Here is a 25,363-nt window from a genome sequence, read left to right as displayed (position 1 = left end):
CTCTGTAAGGAACTGCCTCTCAGAGACAAAGTCTGCTCTAGGAACATGTATTAGTTTTCTATGGCTGCTGTAACAAATTATTACAAACTTAATGCCTTAAAACAACACACATTTATTATCTTACAATTCTGTATGTTACAAGTCCCACAGTGGGCTAAAATCAAGGTGTTGGCAGGACTGCATTCCCTTCTGGAGGCTTGGGGGCAAAATCCAGTTCCTTGCCTTTTTAAGATTGTAGAAGCTGCCCACATTCCTTGGCTCATGGACCCTTTCCTCCATTTTCAAAGCCAGCAACAGTGGGTTGAGACCTCCTCACATCGTATCACTCTCACCTTTTCTGTCCCCCTCTTCTCCTTTTAAGGACTCTAAATTACATTGTGTCCTCCCAGATAATCCAGGATAATCTCTGTTTTAAGGCCAGCCGATTTGCAACCTTACTTCCATCTGCGACGTTAAGTCCCCTTACATATAGGGTAATATCATTATAGGTTCCAGGGATTAGGATGTGGACATCTTTGAGGGATGGGGAGACATTATTCTGCCTACCACAGAAGGTCTTATGGAAAAGGGGGAATTTGAATAAGCCTTACAGGATGGAAGGATTTCGTCAGGTAGATTTTGGGGAAAAAATGTTTCAGAGGGAGAGGGTGGCACAAGCAGCAAACAAGGTAAGAGAGTCAAGGCATGTTTTTGGAACAGCATGTAGTCCAGGTAACTGGAGTGGAGTACAGCAGGGCTGGGGTAAATGGTTGGGGAGCTAAGTATGGGAGAAAAACTAGAAAAGTAAACTGAGGCCAGACTAGAAGCCCCTGAATGGTAGGCTGAGAAGTTTAGAATTCATTGTCTTTATAGTGAGGTGCCTCCGAAGGCTTTTAAGGAGAAATGTCATGGTCTTCTGTGCTTTAATATTATACAGAGCGGCTACATGCTAGAAAGTTATTGAACAAGTTCTAGCAAAAGGTAGTAAATAGTCCAGTGAGTGCAAAAGGGAGGCCAAATTAAGGGGACTTCATGGAGGAAAGAAAATCACAGGCTATATCAGGATTCCTTGGTTGCAAGCAGCTAACTCTGGATATCAAAAATTAGAAGAGGGCGACAGAATTTATTGGAACAGTGTGGGGTAGCTCATAATATCAGGGACTAGCTAAAGATCCTGGTTTCAGGAAGAGTGGGAACCCGAGCAGCTCTGGGGATTTAGGGAGCAGGAACGAATGGACAGTCTCTTCAAGGACTGCTGCCAGCATGAATTGATGTGAAGAGTTTTCAGATCAGCCTTCACTGTGTTCAAGATCCAGTTTTAGGAGAAAGTACACTTGGCCTGACTTGGGTCCTATGTATATCACTGATTCGATCACTGCAGCCAAGGAGGTGGAGTGTAATGATTGGCCATGAGCCACGTGGCCACCCATGAAGGAGAGGTGAAGGGATGGATGGCTTCCTCCTACCCTTTGCACTGTGAGCAGAAGTGGGGTTGGTTCCCCAAAGGAAAATGACTAACTAGATAAGAACAACGAAGGAGAAGAAGGAGATAAAGATGAGTTGGAGATGCACCTACAGCCCAAACTGGAAGGAAAATTACGGCATCAACCAAGATAAAACCACGAAAGAGGAGAAAGAAGATAAGGCTTGGGATAGGGATCATGAGTTCAGCTTTGAATATGGTTGAGGTGCCATCAGACCATCCATGTATAGAAAATTTGGGTATTGAGGTCAGAACAAAGAACGCAGGTTTGGAAGTCATTTGGCTGGGGGTAAGAGGTAAGGGCTGTGGGGAAAGATGAGATCACCAAATCCTTGAGGCATATCATGCTGTGTGGCAGTAGTCTGCAGTCTTCCGCTAATCTAAATTCGGTTCTAACTATGAATATTTCATTCTCTCTGTGCTTAACTCTTGGATTCAGAACTTGATTATTCCTCTGGGTTTATAGCATTCAAAAATCTGGTGAGGTTATCTCCCAACTTGACCTTTTATTTTTTTGGCATCTTGGAATCTGCCATACCCAGCCTCTCCTAGCCTGCCTGTTCATGCTCATGATCCTGGGCCCAACCAGGACCTGGTTTTGAAGGGTGAATTTAAGGTTAATTCCAGTGTAGTGGCAAGGCCTCCAGGTGGAAATGCCCTGGAGATAACTGGAGTTATGAGACTGGCTTTTGTGTGACAAGTCAAAATTAGAGGTAGAGTTTGGGCATCATCTGTGTAGAGGTGATGGTTTTATCTGTGATACTGAGTCAGCTTCCTGAGGGTGTGATTGTGAGAATGGAGCAATGCGAGTCCTGGGATTGAGCCTTCAGGAAAACCATGTTTTAGGAGGTGGGAGGAGGGAAGTGAGCCAGGATTAGAGATACAAGGAATGGTTAAAGAAGTGGAAGGAATACAAATGTCTCAGTAGCCAAGGGAGGAGGACCTTTCAAGGAGAGGATGGTCCACCGTACAGAGAATTCAAGAAAAATGAAATGTGAGAAGAAGACTTTTGGACTTGAGAGTAAAGTGGTCATTGATGATTTTCAGAAGTTTTGGTAAAATGATGGAATGGAAACCAGATTTCAGGGACGTGGGAGAGAATGGTTGGAGAGGAAATGGTGGCCAATCAAGCTAACACATATTTATTGAGCTTACAGTGTTCATGGTACTGTGCCTATATAGTCGTGAACTTATTACTGCCCTCCAGGAGATCAAACCAAGTTGAGACAATAAGGAATCCATGAAAAAAATGTTCATTGTGATAAATTCAGAAGTTATCATAAGGTGGGCCGTGATTAATTGCCTAATGCATGATATGGATGATATGAGTACACTTGTTCAGAGATAAAAGAGGATGCTTTAGTTTGGATTCTCGGAGAAAGCTTCCCTCGTCTGTTTCTGCTTCTCTTATCCTAGCCATCCCTCTTTTTAATTAAGGTTCTGATTTTCCATGGGTTAAGAAGCAGAATCAAGACAGTTTCATTCAGTAAAAATCAGAATATACTGAGTACAGTCCAGGGAAGTCACATGTGCAACCAGGGGGCAAGAGCTTTGTCATAAGCACATAGGCTATTCTAGCTGGGGTGACCTCGCTGGCTGAGAAGCCTCCCACAAAGTGAGTTGTTGTAATAGGAAGAAGCTGGGGGTTATGGAGAGCAGATGAGCGGTTGTGAGTCAGGACTCTTCTGATGGGAAGAATAGAGCTAGCTGTAAGAGGCCCGAAAAATGTGAGATTTTAGCTGAGTGTGCAGTGGACAGGCTTGTGCAGTGGACAGGCTTCTTCAGTTCATGGCTTTGAGGCCATTTAGTGTGGAAGAAGTGGGTGGAGCTCCTGGTGGTTTTGTTTTCCTCCCACTGAGGTCTGTGGGAATGTTGCACCTTCATTTTCCTCAGTTACCATCTTAATGTTGAAGAGAGAAACACTTTTTTCTTTTCCCTATTAGTCATTAAGGCTAAAGTTTGTTAGGCTAAGCATAAAAAGGAACGCAGGCTCAGGACTGGCTGATTAGAAAAATCGATGACACCTCCATGAGGCTGGTACAGAACATATCATTTTTCCTTCATGAGTGCTATATTGGCTTGGAGTGCTTTGGGTTTTTAAGAGGAGAATAAGTAGGCTCTATTAAATCTTGCCAATAGATAAAATTGGTCCCAAAGCAGATAATTTGCCCAGAGCCACCTAGCTAAGTTAGACTCAAACCCAGGTGTTCTAAACTGGAATTTGAGCACCGTGCTTTAAGAATTGCACAGAATGCTATCAGAAGCCAGGATACTTTAGTTTTAAAGTGCTGACATTAACTAGGAATAGGAATAAATGTATAATTTCCCTCTGTGGGCCTCAGTTTCCCCAGTTTCTCTGGTCTAGATGATTGATTTTTCAGAATGATCCAGCTCTGAAATTTTAGGATACATCTGTGTTTCTGCACAAGTAGATGCAGACTGGTGATTCTAGGGTTGGCCTAGGAGCATATTTTTCCCTAATTGAGGCTAATCGCCCAGCACATTTTCTTTTGATGACCTCGCTTCAGAGAAAAGTGGCTTGTAGTAAATGGAGTAGTACAGTAATGGTGAAATTGTTTCGAGATTGGAGAATCAGGGCAGGGAGGGATACTGAACGAACACTGACCTGGAAGCTGAGACATCTGGGGTCTGGTCGCAGTAATGACATTGATTCATTGGGGACCTTGGGCAATCACGTAATCTATTCTGGGCCTTAGTTTTCCCATTCATAAAGTCAAAACATGAACTAACATGTCTGGTTACCAGCTGTGCAGTTCTGGGATCAGTTCCTAGAATAAGTAATCTGCTACTGTTAGACTTCCTATTCTAGGATCCAGACAGATCATAGTGATGTTTATGTTCATTGCCTAGAAGTATTTACCACTAAATGGCTGGATTGATATTTCTGAGCAGAGCACAGACTGTGACTTCTGACCAAGAAAAGCGGTTGCTGCATCAGCTCCGAGAAATCACCAGGGTCATGAAAGAAGGAAAATTCATTGACAGACCCACTCCAGAGAAAGAAGCTGAGGAGGCCCCTTATATGGAGGACTGGGAAGGTAAATAGTCTTCTCATTTCTTTGTTAGGTGTCAGCCCAGAAAAGAGATCTTACAAACGGTTTAAAAATCAGCTTTATTACTAAAGTATATATACAATAAAATTCACCAATTTTAAGTATATGGTTGTATGAGTTTTGACTAATGTGTAGAGTTGTGTAATTATACCACAATCATGATATAGAACATTTTTATCATCTTGGACAAAGTTCCCTCCCCTGTTGCAGCTAATCCTCTCCTGTTAACAACTGAACTGCCTTCTGTCCCTATAGTTTACCCTTTCTATATAAATGGATCCTACTGCACATGCTCTTTTGTTTCTGGTTTCTTTGTTTTAGCATAATGCTTTTGAGATTTATGTGTGGAGTGTATCAGTAGTTCTTATTTTTTTTTATTGCTGAGTAGTATTTTTTTGTAAATTTTTATTCAATTTATTTAAACTGAAAAAAAAAACCAGTTCACGCATTTCTCCTACTCCCCACCACCCCTGTCTTTTGCAACCACCAATCTGTTCTTTGTATGTATGAGCTTGGTTTTTTTGGTTTGTTTTTAGATTTCACGTGTAAGAGGGATCATAAGGTATTTGTCTTTCTCTGTCTGACATTTCACCTAGCGTAATGCCCTTGAGGTCCACCCATGTTGTCCCAAATGGCAAGATTTCATTCTTTTCTGTAACTGAATAATATTCCATTGTGTGTGTGTGTGTGTGTGTGTGTGTGTGTGTATGTATATCACATTTTCTTTATCCATTCATCCATCGGTGGACACTTAGGTTGGTTCCATATCTTGGCTATTGTAAAAAATGCTGCAATTAACATATTGGTGCATATATCTTTTCAAATTAGTGTTTTTGTTTCCTTCAGGTAGATACCTAGAAGTGGAATTACTGGATCATATGGTAGTTCTATAATTTTTTGAGGAACCTCCATACAGTTTTCCATAGTGTTGGCACTGATCCGCATTCCCATCAACAGTGCACAAGGGTTCTCTTTTCTCTACAGTCGTACCAACACTTATTTCTTTTCTTTTTGATAATAGCCATTCTAACAGGTGTGAGGTGATATCTCATGTGGTTTTGATTTGCATTTCCCTGAAGATTAATGGTGTTGAGTGATTTTTCATGTACCTATTGGCCATTTTCTTTGGGAAAATGTCTATTCAGATCTTCTGCCCTTTTTTTTTTTTTTTTGTGAGGAAGATCAGCCCTGAGCTAACATGCGTGCTAATCCTCCTCTTTTTGCTGAGGAAGACCGGCTCTGAGCTAACATCTATCGCCAATCCCGCTCCTTTTTTTTTTTCCCCAAAGCCCCAGTAGATAGTTGTATGTCATAGTTTCACATCCTTCTAGTTGCTCTATGTGGGACGCAGCCTCAGCGTGGCCGGAGAAGCGGTGTGTTGGTGCGCGCCTGGGATCCGAACCCGGGCCGCCAGTAGCGGAGCGCGCGCACTTAACCACTAAGCCGCAGGGTCGGCCTGTGCCCATTTTTTAATTAGATTTTTTTTTGCTGTTGAGTTGTATGAGTTCTTTATATATTTTGGATATTAGCCCCTTATCAGATATATGATTTTGAATTATTTTCTCCCATGTAGTACATTGCTTTTTCATTTTGCTGATGGTTTCCTATGCAGAAGCTTTGTTTCATGTAGTCCTACTTGTTTATTTTTGCTTTTGTTTCTTTTGCTTTTGGTGTTAGATTCAAAACATCATCGCCAAGATCTATATCAAGGAGCTTACTGCTTATGTTTTCTTCTAGGAGTTTTACTGTTTCAATTCTTACATTCAAATCTTTAATCCATTTTGAATCAATTTTTGTGTATGGTATAAGATAGTGGTCCAATTTCATTGTTTCGCATGTGGCTGTCCAGTTTTCCCAACACCATTTATTGAAGAGACTGTTCTTTCCTCATTGTATGTTCTTGGCACCTTGGTCATAAATTAATTGATCATACTTGTGTAGGTTTATTTATATGTGTAGATTTCATATTTGTGTAGGTTTATTTCTGGGCTTTGTATTTTGTTCCGTTGATCTATACGCCTGTTTTTTTGCCAATACCATACTGTTTTAATTACTGTAGCTTTGTAATATAGTTTGATATCAGGGAGCATGATGCCTCCAGCTTTGTTCTTTGTTCTCAAGATTGCTTTGGCTATTTGGTGTCTTTTGTGGTTCCATACAAATTTTAGGATTGTTAGTTCTATTTCTGTGAAAAATTCCATTGGAATTTTGATAGGAATTTCATTGAATATGTATGTATATTGCTTTGGGTAGTATGGACATTTTAACAATATTAACTCTTCCAATCCATGAGCATGGGATATCTTCCCATTTATTTGTGTCGTCTTTAATTTCTTTCGTTAATGTCTTATAGTTTCAAGATATAGATCTTTTACCTCCTTGTTCAAATTTATTTCTAGGTATTTTATTCTTTTTGATGCAATTATAAATGGGATTGTTTTCTTAATTTCTCTTTCTGATAGTTATTAGTGTAAAGAAACACAACAGATTTTGGATTATTGATTTTGTATCCTGCAACTTTACTGAATTTGTTTATTCTAACAGTTTTCTGATAGAGACTTTAGGGTTTTCTATATATAATATCATGTCATCTGCCAACAGTGACAGTTTTACTTTTTCCTTTCCATTTTGGACACCTTTTATTTCTTTTTCTTGCCTAATTGCTCTGGCTAAGACTTCCAATACTGTGTTGAATTAAAGTGGTGAGAGTGTATATCCTTGTTGCTGATCTTAGAGGAAAAGCTTTTAGTTTTTCACTGATGAGTATGATATTAGCTGTGGGCTTGTCATATATGGCTTTTGTTGTGTTGAGGTATGTTCCCTCTATATCCACTTGTTCAGAGTTTTTATCATAAATAGATATTGAATTTTGTCAAATTCTTTTTATGTATCTGTTGAGATGATCATATGATTTTTATCCTTCATTTTGTTAATGTGTTGTATCTATCACATTGACTGATGTGCAGATTTCAAACTATTCTTGCATCCCTGGAATAAATCCCACTTGATCCTAGTGTATGATCCTTTTAATGTATTGTTGAATTCAGTTTGCTAATATTTTGTTGAGGATTTTTGCATCTGTGTTCATTAGGGTTATTGGCCTGTAATTTTTTGTGTGTGTGTGGCATCCTTGTCTGGTTTTGGTATCAGGGTAATGCTGGCCTTGTAAAATGTGTTTGGAAGAGATCCCCCTCTTCTGTTTTTTGGAGGAGTTTGAGAAGGATTGGTATTAATTCCTCTTTGAATGTTTGGTAGAATTCACCAGTGAACCTGTCTGGTCCTGGACTTCTGTTTCTTGGCAGGTTTTTTATTAGTGATTCAGTCTCCTTGCTAGTAATTGGTCTGTTCAGATTTTCTATTTCATCATGATTCAGTCTTGGTAGGTTGTACGCTTCTAGGGATTTATCCATTCTTTTTCTGGTTTCTCAAGGTGGAAGCTTAGATCCCTAATCTGTTTTTTGGCCATTATTTCATTAATGACCTTTCTCTCTCCCTATTTCTCTTTCCCCTCCTTCTGGTTCTCCATTTGCACATGGGTTATACCTTTGATATTGCCCCACAGGTCATGTATGATCTGTTCTTTCTTTTCAGTCTCTTTCATGCCATACTTAATTTTGGATAGTTTTTCTTGCTATGTCTTCAAGTTTATTGATCTTTTCTTCTGCAGTATATAATCTGCTCTTATTCTCATTCAGTGTATTTTTAATTTCAGATATTGTCATCTCTAGAAGTTCCATTTGGGTCTTTTTATATCTTTCATATATTCTTCTACCTTTTTAAAAGGATGAGATGCATTTATAACAGCTTCTTAACAGTCTTGCTGCTGATCTTATCATTTGTGCCATTTCTGGGTTTGTTTCTAGTGATTAATGTTTGTTGTTAGTGCCATTGAGTCAATTTTGACTCCTAGCATCCAGGTGTACAGCAGAGCAGAAGCCTGCCTGGTGTTTTTGTACCATCCTCTTACCTTCTGGCGCTGTATCAGACAGTGCTCTGCTGCTATTCATAGGATTTTCATGGCCAATGTTTTTGGAAGTGGGTGGCCTGCTCCTTCTTCCTAGTCTGTCGTAGTCTAGAAGCTCCACTAAAACCTGTCTACCATGGGTGACCTGGCTGGTATTTGAAATAGCTCTCAGCATCACAGCAGCATGTGGCAACCACGTATGACTACCAACAGACAGGTGATGTGGTTCCCTGACCAGGAAACAAACTCAGTTCATGGCAGTGAGAGTGTCGAATCTTAACCACTAGACCACCACCAGGATCTGGTCTAGTGGTCTAGTGATTCTCCTTGTTACAGGTCCTAATTTCCTCACCTTTTTGCATGCCTGGTAAATTTTGATTGGATGGTAGATATTGCAAATTTTACATTGTTGGATACTGAATTTTGTTTTGTACTTTAACTAGTGTTGGACTTCTTTCTGATGCACAGTTAAGTTACCAGAAATCAGTTGGATCCCTTTGAGGCTTGTTTTTAAGATTTGTTAGAGTGGGTCCAGAGCAGCCTTTACTCTGTGGCTAATTTAGCCCCACTAGTAAGGCAGTACCCTTCTCAGGACTCTACCTGATGCTCCACAAGGTCTTTCCACTCTGGCTAGTAGGAACATGAACTATTCCCAGCTATCTGTGAGCTCCAGGAATTTTTAGGCCTAATGCTTTCAGTGGTTCTTTTCCTGACCTTGGGTAGTTCTTTCCCATAAATGCACAGATCAGAACTCAGGTAAAAACATGAAGAGTTCCCTGTGAAGATCTCTGGAGCTCTTTCTCTATGAAGCTCTTTTCTTTCCAGTATTCTTCTCCGTAAATTCCAGCTGCCCCGACCTCCCTGAACTCTACTCTGTCTTCCCAACTCAGTGAGACCACTGGGCTCTGTTTCCCTTTTCTCAGGATCATGCTACACTACCTATTATGTAAGGTTTGAAAATTGGTGCTTCTTATGTTTCTTTTGCTTTTCTAGTTGTTTAATCAGAGGAGTCTCCATGCTTCCATTATTGCCAGAGCAGAAGTAAGAGCCTGCACATTTAATAGCAAAATAATTCCAGATATACTAAATAGTTAAGGAGGAAGGAGAAGAACCTTAAAAACTAGAAGAATGGTTGTGAATACGTACTGGCTTTTCAGCCAGGAAAGGACTTGTTGAGCATAAAAGCAATGCAAGATCCATTCATAATAAAAACTCTCAGAAAAATAGGAATAGAGGGGAATTTCCTCAACTTGATAAAGAGAATCTACAAAACCCTACAGCTAACATTACATTTAATGTGAAAGAGGAATGCTTTCCCCTTAAGATTGGGAACAGGCAAGGATGAGTACTCTTATTCATGCAGCATAGTGCTGAAAGTTCTAGGTAGTGCAGTAAGGCAAGTAAAGGAAATACAAGGCATACAGATTAAAAAGGAGGAAATAAAACTGCCCCTGTTTGCAGATTAATGATTGCCTATGTAGAAAACCATGAGGAATCTATTTAAAAAAACTCCTAGAACTAATGAGTGAGTTCAGCAGAGTTGTAGGATACCAGATAAACATACAAAAATCAATTGTATTTCTGTATACTAGCAGTGAACACGTTGACATCAAAATTTAAAATATTTACTCATTCAAAAAAAATGAAAGACAGGTATAAAGTGTAAAACAAAACATGTAAAATAAAACATGTACAGGACTTGTGTGCTGAAAACTGTACAGCACTGATGAAAGAAATCAAAGAAAGTCTAAATAAATGGGGCGACAAGTCATGTTCATAGATTGGAAGACTCAACATAGTACAAATATCAGTTCTTCCCAAATTGACAAACAGGTTTCACGCAGTCCCTATCAAAACCTCAGCAAGATGTTTTGTAGATACAGATAAGAGTATTTTAAAATGTATATGGAGAGGCAGAGGAAATAGAATAGCTAAACAATTTTGAAAAAGAAAAAGTGGGAGGAATCAGGCTACCTGATTCCAAGACATATTATATAGTTACAGTAATCAAGACAGTGTAGTACTGGTACAGGAATAGACACATAGATCAAAGGAACAGAACAGAGAACCCATAAATAGACCCATATAGATATGCACAACTGATTTTTGACAAAGGTACAAAAGCAATTCAATGGAGGAAAGATAGCCTTTTTAAACACGTGCTGGAGCAATTGGATATCCATAGCAAAAAAATAAAATAAAATAAACCTCAACTTAAGTTCTATATGTTGTACAAAAATTAAAAATAGATCATGGACATAAATTTAAATTGTACAGCTATAAACCTTTTAGAAAATCTTTAAGATCTACAGTTAGACAAAGAGTTCTTAGACTTGTAGGAGCCCGAAACTGCAAACAACCCAAACATCCTTCAGCAGGTGAATGGGTAAACAGACTGTGGTCCATCAATACTGTGGGATACTACTCAGCAATGAAAAGGAACAGACTATTGATACATGCAATGACTTAGATGAATTTCCAGATAATTATGCTGAGTAAGGAAAAAAGCTAATCCCAAAAGGATACATGTTATTTATATAACATTCTTGAAATGGCAAAATGATAGAAATCGAGAACAGATTAGTAGTTGCCAGAGGTTAAGGGTTAAATGGGGGCAGGAGGGAGTAGGTGTGGGCATAAAAGGGCAACATAAGGGATCCTGTGGTGATAGAAATGTTCTATCCATATTGACTCTATCAGTATTAATATCCTGGTTGTGATATTGTAGTATAGTTTTGCAAGATGTTACCATTGGGAGAAACTAGGTAAAAGGCACATGGGATTTCTGTATTATTTTTTATAAGTACATGTGAATCTACAATTATCTCAAAATAAAAAGATGAGTTTTTTTAAAAGCAGTGTAAGAAATTGAAAGGGGAAGGATAGTGTAACTTGAATACATAAAACTTTTACCTTCTGTAGATCAGAGAATACCGCAAAGTTTAAAAGCCACCACTAAACTGGAAAAATATTTGTAACAAATATGACTGGAAAGAAGTTAATATCTTTAATATATAAAAAGTTCTGTAACTAATTTAGAAAACACTGATATCCTCCTATATAAGCAGTGCACAAAAGAAAAAAAAATGCGACTGGCTACAAAACATGAAAAAGTATTTCAGTCTCACTAGTAATCAAGGAAATGAAAATTGGAATTCCTTTTTTCCTCCAAATTGCGAATCTTCATTATATAACCTTGTTCTCAAATAAGGTAAAATCTTTATCACATTTATTTGCTACCTGCCTCTTGAGGTGTTGTTGAAATTATTTGGAATTTCATCTACAAGTGTTAACTTTTTTTTTTTTTAATTTTTTGTTTATTGCAGTAACATTGGTTTATAACATTGTAAAAATTTCAGGTGTACATCATTGTACTTCTATTTCTGCATAGATTACATCATGTTAGCCTTTTCTGTTTTAAGTATTTCTTAGCAATGGCGTTAAATTTCTAATCACATTATCAATAATTATTTTACATTGATAATTCTTACTGAGTCATTGTTCACCATTTTCTTATATATAGTATCTTCTTTCTTGAATTTAAATCTTTGATTAATTTTTGTTATTTGTCAGAATACTTCCTTAAGTACCCCACTGCCCCCATATAGAGTGGGGTACTTTCTGTATTTGGACATCTACAAGATCATTTTTCACTTTTATACAAATTATTGTTTGGCTGGTATAAAATTATGTGATCATGCCATTTTCCCTTATAAATCTGAATACATTGCTTCATCCTCTACTTTCATTTGATCTTGAAAATGAGAAATCTTATCCCAGTCTGATTCTTTTTCTCAGTAGACAACCTGTTTTTAGTTAGTTAACTAGTTTGTTTGTTTTCTGTCTGGAAATTTGTATTCTTTTTATACTTAAACTTTTTAATTTGGGCAGGTTCATTGGCATATTTCTGAGTATATATGAATATGTGGATTTTTCATAGTATTTTTGCCTGGCATTTAGAGAGTCTTTTCCATCTGAAGACTCAAGTCTTTCTTCAGCTAAAGGATATTTTCTTTTATAATTTCTTTGGTTATTGCTTCCATTTAACGTATGCTGCTCTCTCATTCTAGAATTCTAGTAATTCTGAGATTGGATATCCTGGATCAGTCTTCCGTGCCGCTTATCTTTTTTCTCATAATTTCTGTTTCTTTGTCATCTTTATTTTTGTCCTAGGAGAATTCCTCAACTTGGACTTCTTTTTTATTTTTTTGCTGGAAAGATTCCCCCTGAGCTAACACCTGTTGCCAATCTTCCTCTTTTCTTTCCCCTCCTCCTCAAAGCCCCAGTACATGGTTGTATATTCTAGTTGTAAGTCTTTCTAGTTCTTCTATGTGAGCTGCCCCCACAGCATGGCTACTGACAGACCAGTGGTGTGGTTCCATGCCCAGGAACTGAACTCGGCTGCCGAAGCAGAGCGTGCAGAACTTGAACCGTTAGCCCATCAGGGCTGGCTCAACCTGGACTTGTAATGTACTAATTTGGTTTTCAGCCATGTCCATTTCAATGTGCTATTTTCTTCCTCTATTAAGTTTAAATGTTTTTTATAATTATGACTTTCTGTTTCTAATAGCTCTGTCTTATTTCCTGTTTGCTTCTTTTTTAGAAAAAATATTGAAGCTTGTTTGGTTTTATCAATGCAATATCCTTTTGAATGTTACTGGAAGTATCAATTTTAAGTTGACTACCATTAACTCCTATTTCCTGCATTAACTTTTTTAGGGGCTCTTTACATAGTTTGCTTACTTTGGTTCCCCTGTTTGAGCTGCTGATTTCCTCATAAGACCAGTGAGTTTTTGTTGCTTGCTCATTTTTTTTTTTTTTTTTTTTTGCTGAGGAGGATTGGCCCTGAGCTAACATCTGTTGCCAATCTTCCTCTTTTTGCTTGAGGAAGATTGTTGCTGAGCTAACATCTATGCCAGTCTTCCTCTACTTTGTATGTGGGACACTGCCACAGCATGGCTTGATGAGTGGTGTGTAGGTGCATGCCTGGGATCTGAACCCATGAACCCCAGGCCACCGAAGCAGAGCGCACAAACTTAAACACTACACCACCAGGCCAGCCCCCTGTTGCTTGCTCGTATTTTTAATGAAGTTTTTGAGTGACCAGTAATGTTGGCTGATATGGGCTACCTCACCAATTGTGAGAGTCACTATATGATTTTCCTCAGCAAGCCTCCCCCTTTTAAAACAAAGCAGATAGCCATGCAAGTCCAAAGGTAAGCATTGTTCTTGGTGTGGGGAGAAGGCAAGAACATGCCAGAAAATGGACTTCTCTTAAGCTTCCAGTGGCTGGGAGCTTACTAGCAAGTAAGCTTCCCCAGCCCCTGCCCTTTTCAGGCTGTGAGGGCCTTGGGTAGCTAAGCTCCATTTTACCTAACATTCCGTCTACAGTAAGTTAAGCCTGGGAATTAAGACTGTATTGACAAGATTCTTAACATCCTACTGTCAGTGAAGGTGAGGATGTTATAAGATGGACAGTTTTTTACATCACTGGTAGGACTAAAAATTTTTACCCTTCTTCTGGAAAGTAATTTGGCAGAGTATAAAAAAAAAGCTTTTAAAATGTTCATTCCCTTTGGTCTAGTTTTCATATTTCTAGAAGTATATCTTAAAGAAATAGGGAAGTGGACATGGATTTATATTCAGGGATCTTAACTGCTATGTTACTTTTAATAAGGACAGTTGGAAAGAATCTAAATGACGTACAGAAGAGGCGTGGTAAATCATGTCAGTTACGTAGCTGTGTGATGGCGTATTTTGCAGCCAACTTTAAAATGCCTAATGACATGGAGAAATGCTTCTGGTATGTTGAATGAAAAAAATTAGGGCACAACATTTTATACACAGTATGATCCTTCTTTATTAAAAAAGAAAAAGAGAAAAATATATGTTTATAGATGATAAAAAGGCTGGAAATAATACCACAAATTACTATCAGTGGTGGGATTCTAGGTGATTTATGTTTTCTTTTTAAAACTTGTCTGTATTTTTCAAATTTTCTACACTAAGTCTGGATGACTTTTATAATTAGAAAAAAACAATAAATGTTGTAAAAATGTCTCTCCACGCTCTACACGGCACCAAAAAATACCCTTGCCTTTCAGAATTTGTAGGCGAAACGTGGTTTATGTTGGGGTTGAATTTGCCAATTACCATAATGTGCAAATGGGTTTTCAATTCTCCAGCTTTTTACATTGTGTAGTGAGCACGGCTGCTGTTGCCAGTACTGGCATATGAGCTCCAGCACAGCCCATCTGCTGCTCAGGCTCGGCTTGGCTGACACAGATTTATTTCATTTCGTTCTTTAATTTGGCAACACTTTCTCTTTTCTCATTATCATAGCTGGGATTCAGTACCAGTATTACTCATTTTGTTTACCAGTTTGTTGTTTTCTTTTGTTCCATTTTGTGAGGACGAAGAAGCCAACAATGAGAGTTCCGTCTTCTGAAAATGCAGTGCTGGTCCTTTGGGATCTTGGGCATGTCTTGCTAAAGTGCTCTCTGTTTCTGACACTTGCAAGCCATTTCAATTGTTTGGATAAGTAGAAGCTTCCCAGTGTAGTTTTCAAAGAGCTCAGCATTCCTTTCCCCCTCCCCCCTCCCCCCCAGGAAGATTTGGAAATGGTTCCAAATAGAAATTATAAACATTAGCCTTGTGCTGTGCTCTCCCCATCTGGTGTTTGGTACTTTTTTTTTTTTTTTTTTTTTTTTTTTTTTTTTTACTGAAGGCTCCTGTTGTTTGTTTAATCTTCATCACTACTGCAGAAGCGGGAGGTGTGAGACTTACACTCTGCCCCAAGCACCCTGCACTTAAGAAGAGATTTTCATCTGAATTGGTTTGTATTTCAAAGAGCACTGGGATAGTCAGCCAGATCCCTAAGAATTTGCTCAAGTGAAACTTTAGAACTGTTAGAGTCGTCTTAGCGATTTCTTGGATTTGTTGGGATAGGATGACTCCTGCCTGAGAAGCCTCTTTGAGCCTGACACTTGATTTATTTTGAAGAGACATTCTTTGTAAGACTTTGTGCTGCTTTTCTCTCTAGGTTACCCTGAAGAGACTTATCCAATTTATGACCTTTCAGATTGCATCAAGCGTAGGCAAGAAACAATTCTGGTGGATTACCCTGACCCAGAAGAGCCCTCTGCTGAAGAAATAGCTGAAGGGATGGGAATGCTAGAAGCAGCAGCAGACCATTTGGGGTGGGAAGTGCCCACTGACCCTGGAGCCCAGGAAGATAATTCTGTTACCTCATGTGACCCAGAGCCAGAAACATGTTCCTGCTGTTTTCCTGAAGAGGAGGATCCTGCTGTCTTGGCAGAGAATGCTGGATTCATTGCAGACAGTTACAGTGAGCAAGAGGAAGCCACCAAAGAAATATGGCCCCAAGACTCCAGAGATGAAGGGGTGGGCATCAGCACTGATAAAGCATATACAGGTGGCACGCTGAGGAAGCGGAACCCCGAGGGTTTACAGTGAAAACAGCCAGTTTGGTGAAGTGTCCATTACTCTAGTCCTGAGGTGACCTTTCCCTCCTCTCTCAGATTTCATCCTTGGCCTTGTGCCCTGTACTTCATTCTCTGTGTTTAAATATCATAGCCAGTCAGGCCACTACCCTGGATATCATGTATCCTTCCTGGTGCTCACATGCCTGTCACCTTGTAAAACATCATAGGGATTAGTATGAACACCAGACAGCTTCACTCTTTCTCTTCCTGCCTTCCCTCCATCAGCGAGTTGATCCACTGGGTAATTATGTTTGATTTATCGTGATTACAGATGAGAGCACTCAGGGCAGAGGTCCGACTCTTTGTGCTAGGAGGAACAGATGGTTTACCTGTGAGCATACATCAGCTTACACATGATGAGGACTTAAGGTTGCAACAGTGAAGATTTCAGAGTCCAAGATGCCTTATTCTGTGGGCCTTGAGCAGGTTAGTGGTCCCCAGGGTTTAAGAAGAGAACATTTTGTTTGTGGGATGATGGGGCCAGAGCAGGGTAAGAACTCTGCTGTCTGAGCTGAAGCCCCTTCCTCACGGCGAGGGCCTCTTTAGGAGCACTGATGCGGCCTCAACATCCGCTTTTCTCCAGAGTAGCAGAGACTCGGACTGACCTGAGAATGAGCCCAGGGGCCTGTTGGGGCCTGTGTTGCTCTGATACTGCCTGAATCTCTAGCTTCCTTATCCCTGTTCTGCCTAACAGAACTGCCAAATGTAGAAGCACCTTTGTACCTCTGGTCTTCAGTGGCCAGAGGAAGCTTTAGATAGAGACTTTAGTCTTTGTCCTGCAGGGCCGAGATTTGAGCCTGCAGGAAAGCCTGCCCAAGGGTGGTGGTCCTGGTATGAGATGCTCCGAAGGCCAGAGAGCCAGTGACAAAGAGAGAACCCTTGCACTATGGAGAAGTCCTTTCCTAGAAGCTGTTTCTGAATGTTGTGTCCTCTGGGAAATTTGTTCTCACAGCCACAAATGGAAGCAGAAATGAGAAGGACTGAGGTTGTAGACAAAGTGCCAGCCCAACGGAGAAGTTGCAGAGCGTCTCTTGTGGAGAACCAATATAGCAGTGCCCAGGGAAGAGACCATTTGTTCTATATTCGGATCTCTGGGTCCTTTGAGAGAGCTGGGGAAGCAGGAGGTAGATTTGGACTGGGAGGATTTTGACCGAACTAAAGGCCTAATCTCTAAGCTGCCGTCTGTCATGTGTCTTGAGACAGGATGGCACCCATGAATTCCGTCTAGTAAGGATGAGTGAACCCACAGTTTACATGTACAACCTGAGAGTTTAAAGAGGACACATTCCTGAGGACATTCCCAGTCATGAAATGCGGAAGATTTGAAAATTAAGAAATTATGTAAAGGTAGATATAGCTTTTAGAATCCCATTGTGCTGGCATGAGTAAGATGTCAGGAAAAGAGTTTAAATCACACGTAAGCATATAGACTCCCGGCAGAAGGTATGGGATCATAGTAAGATAATGTGTCAGCTACTACTAGGCCTTTCTGGCTAGTTACTGAACTACAGGGAAAAATCATTGAAGGTGGAGTCTATAGAAAGTATATTGCATCTCTCTCTGTGTGGAACATTTGATTCACTTGTAAAGAATGCAGCTTAAAATGTACTGAAAACAGTCTAGATGTAATGTAATGCTAAAGATAAAAACATAGGTGCTGTTTACGGTTTTGATAAATTATTTTTTGTTATTTCCCTTCATTCACCATGAGGGATTGATTTATGAGGAGTCCTGCGTCCCTGGGTTAAATTTCTTTTTTGCCTTAGGATATGGTTTCCTTATTAGAGATAGGTATTTGTTTCCTTCTAGCTCATTCATTCATTTATTCATTTAGCAGACACTGCTCAGAGCTAGGCAATGGGAACAGTAGGCTTAATTCTTCCCTTTAAAAATGCAGTTTAATGTGGGAGGCTTACCCAATTCATTTTTTTAAATGACTGTAAAAGGGCTCAAGATTGTGAATTCTGCAGGCAAGGAAATGCCAGTCATGATTCCATCCTTGACTGTTCTAGCTATAGAATCTTGTCGGCTCCTTAGCCCTTCTGAGCCTTGGCTTTCTCATCTCTAAAGCAGAGAGAGTAAAAGTCAGGTCTCACAGGGTGGTTATGAGAATTAAATGAAATCATCAGTGCCTGTAAAACAGCATTGGTCCTATCTCATACATGATAACCACTCAATAAGTGGTGGCTAAGTTTTTTGTCCAAGGTTTTATGCTATAATTGAGAGATGGACCCAAATCTATAGGAGCACAAAGAAAGAGATCATTTTTGCCAAAATACTTCCAAGAAACCTACAGAGGGGGTGGGTCTTGAGCAGGTTAAGAACTTCTCCAGGTGGGCAATGAAGAGAAAGGATTCTTGGCAGAAAGACTAGTATTAGAGAAAGCAGCAGGGTATGAAAGTATATGGTTGTTCAGCTATTTTGACGAGGCTGGTATATAAGGTATTGCAAAACAAGCTCTTTATTTTGAATGTTAATCTTTGGGGGAAACTGGCTTATGGAAATAGTTCCTGCCAGAAGTACTAAGACCTCATGATGGCTTTTGCTGCCCCAGCTCTTGGTTGGTTTATATAGCAGGAATATATTTATGTATTTATATTTTGATGTACTTTTTGATGTACTCTTCAATCATCATTTCAGATTAGAGTCCTTTTTGGATTTTACAGAATTATTTTATCCTTCAAGGATAACAATTATGTGTTTATGCAACCCAGGATGACCAAAATTGTGGGACTGGTTTTTTTGTGATGCTTGCTGTCTCTTCCTTCATGGTCTTCATTTCTCAGAACTGGTCTGGGCTGTGAACTTGATCAGTCCCCTGGCATTGGGTCTGCAGTGACTTTTGGGCACTGTGGCAGAGCACAGAGTCATAGCTCTGGGGCTTGAGAGTTGGCCTAGCAAACAACTGCATCCCCTGAGAGCATGCCTGGTAAATCAGGTGGGTGATCCAGCCAGGAGATCCCCTTTCCTGGCCATAACAGGAGCACAAGGACAGCACATCGTGAGCTCCAGGACTAGTGATGGGTGAGCTCCAGAAGTGAGGCCCAGGGAGGTGCGTTGAGGAGTGGAGGCATATTTGGCCTCTAGAAGAGATGGCCTACGAGAACCACACTCTCTGCACCTTTTATGGCTTGGGTGAGCAAACAACTTATGGTCCAAACTGGGACACTTTGAAAAAAGGGAGCTTTGATAATACTTATGCCAGGATAATAGATGTAAACCAGGACTATCCTGGACATACAGTCACCCTATCCATGGCCGTTTAAAAGACTGTCCTTAATCTGACCATTAAACAACAGAAATCTCTTTCCTTTTTAGTAATACCCTGCACAAGCTATTTCCCTCAGAGGCAGAGCCAAGGAGCTAGGCTATAGTTCAGGCAGGAAATGCTATTGGCCACATAAGAACTCCAAATCTGGGGTAATACATAAACCAACCCTACTTATGACCACACTCTTCAATTCCCTATTTACATGCCAAAGAAAAATCCAGTACTTCAGCTACCAATATTGAGGAAAAACATGAACTGTCCATGACTTTGCATTGACCATTTTTATACAACTCTTTCTAAAATATACCTAACCTTTCCTATTTTCTAATCAAAGAAAACAGAACAAATGTCTCCTTTTTCTTAGATCATTTGTTAACTTCTCTGAGCACCAATTTCCTCATTTTTGAATTGAGAATAATACCCACCTTGCAGGGCTGTTAGGATTAAACGAGATACTGTTTATAATGAGTCTGTCCCAGGGTGTAGCGTATGGTAGGTGCTCGTGACAGCATCATTGCTGTCATCAAGTCCTGTGCTGCTGGGCAGTCAGTCACACTTGACACCCTCCAAGGCTGCCCTGACAGGGTTCCATAGTCTCTGGGTGTTTTGACCTTGAGTTTTGACCTCTTCCCTCAGGATCAGACCGTTAGCTTTCGTGTCTGCTTCTAGCCACAACTGCAGCTTCCCTTGCTCTTGGCTTCAGATCTGACACAGGCTGAAAAGAAAATCCCCAAGTATGTCCAAGTTCTGTTTAAATAGGTTAGGCTCTACGTAGGGCCAGAGGAATGAAGTGGCTGGGTCTTCATACTTCTACTACCTGGGCCTTCCTCACCTTTTTCAGCTCTGTGGCCCTGTTTTTGTTTCCAAGGGCCGGGCCCACGAGGGATACTTAGGAACCAGCAGCCCGTTCTTCTAGTTGGCGCAGCTGACCCTGCAGAGGAGTGCTCAGACTTAAGTACCTGGTATCCTTCCCATTCTTCCAGCTCCTCCCAGCCTCCACGTGTGGTTCTGACCATCCTTAGACGTCAAGAACAGGGCCAGAAGGAGGACTGTTGCTGCCCACGTCATTGTTTGTAAACAAGCTATGATCCCCTTGTTACCACCACCCTCCTCCCCACCCTTGAGGCTCTTAGGACAGAAGGAATGAATGGTGTAGGAAAAAAACTTCTAGGTAAGAAATGTGTGTTTTTCTCCTTTTAAAAGAAAGAAAACATACACAGCAGTGTTGAAACAGTTCAAGTTTAATTAGTTGATATATGGTCTGTACTTAGACAAACACTAAGTTCTACAACATACATAATGTCAACATGGGAAAATACCAACTTTGTCATTGCACATACGAGTAAATAAATACATTTGCTCCAGAATACCAAAGAGTTTATTCAAAAAAGTCACTTAATAAAAGCACAGTTTTGCAAGTTCGTCTAAAACTCCAGATAATTTCGAACAAAAATAAAATGTCTGACCACTCCAAAATAGGAAAAGACAATCTTGTGCAAATAGACATACACATTCTAGGCATTATGAAAACTGGCTAAATGTATGCTCCCAGCAAGATAAGTGTCACCCGTCCTGACCAAGTCCCCTTTGTCACCAAGTGCAGGATTAAAGAGGCCAGAGTCGGGCTTCCCTTTCTCAGCCACTCTAAGTTACTCTCTAGGAAAACTCTGGATCTCAGCCTATCTCCAGCTCTGCCTGGACCTTGATGCGGGAATGGGGAGGGACAGTGGAACAGAAGAGGGGAGGGGTGTGACGTCTTTCTTAGGAAAGAAGAAAGGCACAGTGATGAGCTAGAAAAGGTAGTGATGAAAGCAAGGATCAACTTTCATTCACCCTGAATCCTACTGCAAAGCTTTGGCAGTCCAACCTCATTTTGTATGAAAAACAGACCTAGAAAAATTACGTGATTTGCTCAGTCACGTAGCTACTAAGTGCAGTAGTGCTTTCCATAAGACCAACTTGCCTCTCAACTTGTTTGAAAAATTCAAAACCCAAACCCGTCCCAGTACTTCTGCTCTGCCTCTCCCCCATATCCTGAGATGACAGAACGTTGCAAACAGGTGGCCAGTAAACTCAAACAAGAGCCTGTCCCTTGGGCTGTTCCTGGGGGCTGCTCTAGTTCTACAAGCCAGGGCCCAGGGCAGTGAAGGGTCCCAACTCTGGGCCCTATGTGCAGGGGAGTCAGGCCCCACTCAGTGCGGGCACCACATGAAAGCACTCACTCAGCTATCTGGAAAAGTGTGCTCTGAGGGCCACCTGGCATCCTGAGGTCACAGGAATATCTCGACTGGGACGAGGAATTAAGAGAGGGGAAGGCCAGTGTTAGCGCCTTCAGAAGGGAGAACCAGGGATTCCATCTAGGAGATGGGATTTGTGCCTGCATAACAGAGCACAGACACAGCTGGCCCAGCACCTCCCCTCACGGCGGGGTCTGCAGTGAGGAAAGGGTGGACCTCTTGGTTTGAAATCACTGTTGCTTGTTAAATTTAGAACTGCTTCTAAATAAATGGTGAATTTATTTAGAGGTAAATGCCCCGCTCTTTCTAGCTTGAAGCTTCTACAACATTGTTACCCTTCTTGTCACTGAAGGAGGCGGCTCCAAAGGTTCTCGTCTAACCTGTGATTGTCACACTCTCTGGCTTCAATCCCTGTCCTCAGCATGGTCTGAACCTTACACACTCCTTCTGAACTAGTGTCATGATTTTTTAAGGCACATTCACTAGAATATGTTCAAATTCATCCAAAAGCATGCATGCAAAACACCAATTTCTTCAGGTAATGCAGAATGGGAACTGAAAAACTACCAATTTTCCTGGATGGTGTCCTCCCAATCAGAACCTTGAGAGATAGAGCTGGTACTTCCCCAGGGATACTTTCTGATCAAAGAGCATGAAATGAATGAACAAAATCCACAGGTGATCACAACTACATCCTTACTCCTTTCCTACTCATCCTTAGAAATAGGATCGTAATAAGAAACCTCAGTTGATTGTTTCCAGATTGCCCTTTTCCCCAAATACATACAAAGACACAGAGACACAACAGATAGACACAGAGCACCTTGGAGCCAGAAGGAAAGAAAAGCTAGAACTGGAGAAGAGTTGGGCAAGTGAGCTTCACCACTCTGCAAAAGAACTGTTTTGGGGCAGAGGGTGTCGAGTTTTGGGGTGTGGCCCCAAGAGTTGTTACAGAGCCAGGAGCGATTACAGAGGAGCTGCCTAAGGTCCCAGCTGCCCGACACCCTTAGAGGCTGCTCATTCCATCATCAAGTTCCCTGCCCAACCAAGGACCATTTGGGTAGAGGGTGTGAAGGGCAAGAACTCTTACTGTGGGAGAGGCTGAGCCCAGGTGGTCTCCAGGGGCCCTGGCAGCTTCATGAGTCTTTGGGCCCATGGCTCTGAGGCCAGAGGTCAAGGAAAACCAGCATCACCAGGAATGGGATCTTAAAAACAGACCTTTTGAGGCTGGGTCTTGAGCAGATGACTCACCTGCTCTTACTTGTCACTCAGTGCCCAACAGAAGGTTTTTTGTTGCTGAGCTGACCTTCTCCACGCCTAGACTAGAAAGCTCAGCCCACGTTCCTGACCGTTCCAAAATATGCAGCCAACCCCCCCTCTCCTGTGTACCACAGGAGAAAGGAGGGGACACGAGTTTTCCATTGTGCTTCTGATTTTTCCACTCTGCCACCAGGATCCAAAATCAGCCTGTTCCACCTTAAAATCATAGATGCAGAGAAATAGCTTGACCAGACTTTAAAAGAGATCGTCTAGTTTCCATCATCCTAAATGTCAGCAGGTCTCTTCTCAAAGTCAGGAAAGGAAGAGCCAAACTGGGACCATGGAAAGGAAGATGGCACCACAGTACGTCACTGGAAAGTGGACCAGCTGCAGTACAAAAAGTTCTAGTGCCCCCAAATCGCCCGAAGTCAAGAGCTGTCTAGAAACTAGACCATGTTAACCAAAACAAGATCTTTGGAGGGGCCTCTCACAGAGATGGATGCCCAAGGTGTGGGCAGATCTGTGCTAGAACAGGTCTGCCTTGCTTTAAGCACTCAACATAGGAAAATCAATTACAAGGAAAGGAGAGCGTGCTACTTGACTTAGGTCAGAACAACTCCTTCACCTTACTCCGGAGCCTAACATGTTTGAAGTATGACTTTTATTTTTTAAAAATTCAATTTCTATGTAGCCTTTCCAAGCACATCTACTCTGAAGTGAGGAACAACTCCTGCTTCCTTCTCACTGATTCTGATCTCCATCTGGGCAAGTAGTCTCTGCCAGGGTAAATGACTAATAGGCAAGAGCTTAGAGTTCCCGAGTCTTCAGGGTAGATGGTGCCATCCAAGAAGGATGGTGGTGAGGGAGAGACCAGGCCCAGCCCCGGACTCACACCCACCTATCACACCTAGATAGAGAAATGGGCAGCAGCCTTACTAAGCCTGCTTGCAGGGAGGAGCCAGACGCAGGCCAGTCCTGACCAGCTGGACGTGCACAAAGCCAGACAGCTTTCAGCAGCAGGAACTGCCCAACTTCCTACTGAAATGGTTTCAAACTTCATACATAACGCGGACATTTCTAAGTCTCTGAAATCAGGCGAAAGGGAAAGGGCATGCAGACTGGGCCCCAGAAAGGCCAGAGAGCAAGAGACAGCAATTTCTAAGGGGCTGCCGGGAACAAAGAAATCAAGGGAGCTAAAGTTCTGAACTCTCCCACTAACCAGCCAGGTGGCCCACGGCAAGTCCCATTTTCTGAGTGTGTTTTACCTAAAGTGACAGGTTTGTACTAGTTGATCTCTAAGGGTCCCGCCACCTCTGATTTCTTGTGGTTCTAAAATACTCCCTGCTCTCCTCACCCTGTCCCATTCCCACCCAAGAAGAACCACACACGGAAGCCCTCAGCAACTGCGACCTAGGCTGACTCAGTGGGAGCTGAAGTACAGGCAAGAGCACCTGGAGCTGGAAGTGCTTCTGGAGCATGCCAGGGCTCAGGAATGGTGCCCTGCCAGCCAGAGCCCCAGGCATGCCTACCTGTGTACAGTCTGGGGCTGGTGACCTAGGCCCCGTCCACATTCCTGGGGGTTGTGCAGGCGCTGCTCAGCAGAGAGCTCCTGGGGCAGCTGACAGGGCTCCCAGGACAGGCCTGATCCAGGGAGCCTGTTCCAGGCACCTCCCGCCTGCTGAGCCTGTGTCCTGTATGCCCCATCCTCTAAGACATCTGGCCTTGAGGGCCTCCTCCTGCTGCCTCTGCACAGAGAAAGCCTAGAGAAATCAAATGAGCTAGAACCCCAGGCCACCAGCCACTTCCCACAGCCAGAGCCAGGCCCATGCAATCCTGACAAGGTCTCACCACTCACCTTGCCCCAACCCGTCACTTCTCCCAGGCCTGGCTGAGGCCTTCTCAAGTCCGAGGACTGCAGTTTTAAGGGCCCGGCTTGGCTACCAGGCCCTTTGCTATGTAAAGTCAGTGTGCCCTACACACGCTCTAACACACACACTCATGTGTCCTTTGCTGTTGGGGACCGTTGTCATCTGACTCCTGGGCTGAATGTATGGCTGGCTGGGCCCCAGCAGCCCTGCGTTGTGCTTCCTCTCCCTCTACACCTCTTCCTGCCTTCCCAGCTGAAGAGGCTGCCCAGTTGGCAAACACGATTGCAGAGGATACTAACCCACAAGTAGGGGTGTGTGCTGATCTTGGAGCACAGAAAGAATTCACTCTGGTCCCTTCACACACATCCCCCACTCCTCTGCCTCAGCAGTGGAGGCAGAGGAGCCAGTTCTTGGCTGGCTTGGCCAAGGAGCCCACTGAGAGCCAAAGGTTCATCTGGCAGGAGGCCTATGTACAGAGGGTAGGCGGGGCTGTCTCCACAGGCGGGCAGGCAGCTCCTCTCCAGGCTGGGAACCCCAAAGGGTACAAGGAGGCCTCTATTCGCAGGCCAGCTTGCTGTCAAAGCTGGACAGGGCGATGGCGAAGGCCTGCAGCGCACACAGTGGGTAGTTGTAATCCATGGTGAACACATCCTCTGCTACCCGGCCAAACTGCATCACGATGTAGTCCGCTGGAACCAGGCACAAGCGTGGAGAGAGGGACA

At 42.0% G+C, this 25,363-nt stretch overlaps 2 protein-coding genes across 12 annotated transcripts in view; one reads left to right on the top strand and one right to left on the bottom strand.

Annotated features, from left to right (window-relative positions):
- The window catches only part of RIC3 (RIC3 acetylcholine receptor chaperone), a 52,923-nt gene extending 32,057 nt beyond the window's left edge, over nucleotides 1–20,866 (top strand). The window contains exons 5-8 of one of the 8 annotated variants that reach the window (XR_009220816.1): nucleotides 4,376–4,521; nucleotides 15,543–15,904; nucleotides 16,277–17,352; nucleotides 20,145–20,866. Coding sequence is in view for 7 of the 8 variants with exons in the window: in XM_058545915.1 (XP_058401898.1) it covers nucleotides 4,376–4,521; nucleotides 15,543–15,904; nucleotides 16,277–16,387 (619 nt within the window). In the remaining variant the exon portion in view is untranslated. Of the gene's footprint in view, nucleotides 1–4,375; nucleotides 4,522–15,542 lie in introns of all 8 variants that reach the window. The other 7 variants (XM_058545915.1, XM_058545914.1, XM_058545912.1 and 4 more) reach the window with 7 other exon arrangements.
- The window catches only part of TUB (TUB bipartite transcription factor), a 25,854-nt gene continuing 20,988 nt past the window's right edge, over nucleotides 20,498–25,363 (bottom strand). For all 4 annotated transcript variants that reach the window (XM_058545907.1, XM_058545910.1, XM_058545909.1 and 1 more), the window contains one exon: nucleotides 20,498–25,330. In XM_058545907.1, the coding sequence (XP_058401890.1) occupies nucleotides 25,197–25,330 (134 nt within the window). In that variant the 3' untranslated portion in view covers nucleotides 20,498–25,196. The remainder of the gene's footprint in view (nucleotides 25,331–25,363) is intronic.

Source organism: Diceros bicornis, chromosome 7 (assembly GCF_020826845.1).
Source record: "Diceros bicornis minor isolate mBicDic1 chromosome 7, mDicBic1.mat.cur, whole genome shotgun sequence".
Taxonomy (NCBI): domain Eukaryota; kingdom Metazoa; phylum Chordata; class Mammalia; order Perissodactyla; family Rhinocerotidae; genus Diceros; species Diceros bicornis.
Note: the sequence above shows the minus strand (reverse complement) of the source record. Positions and strands in the feature narration are given on the sequence as shown.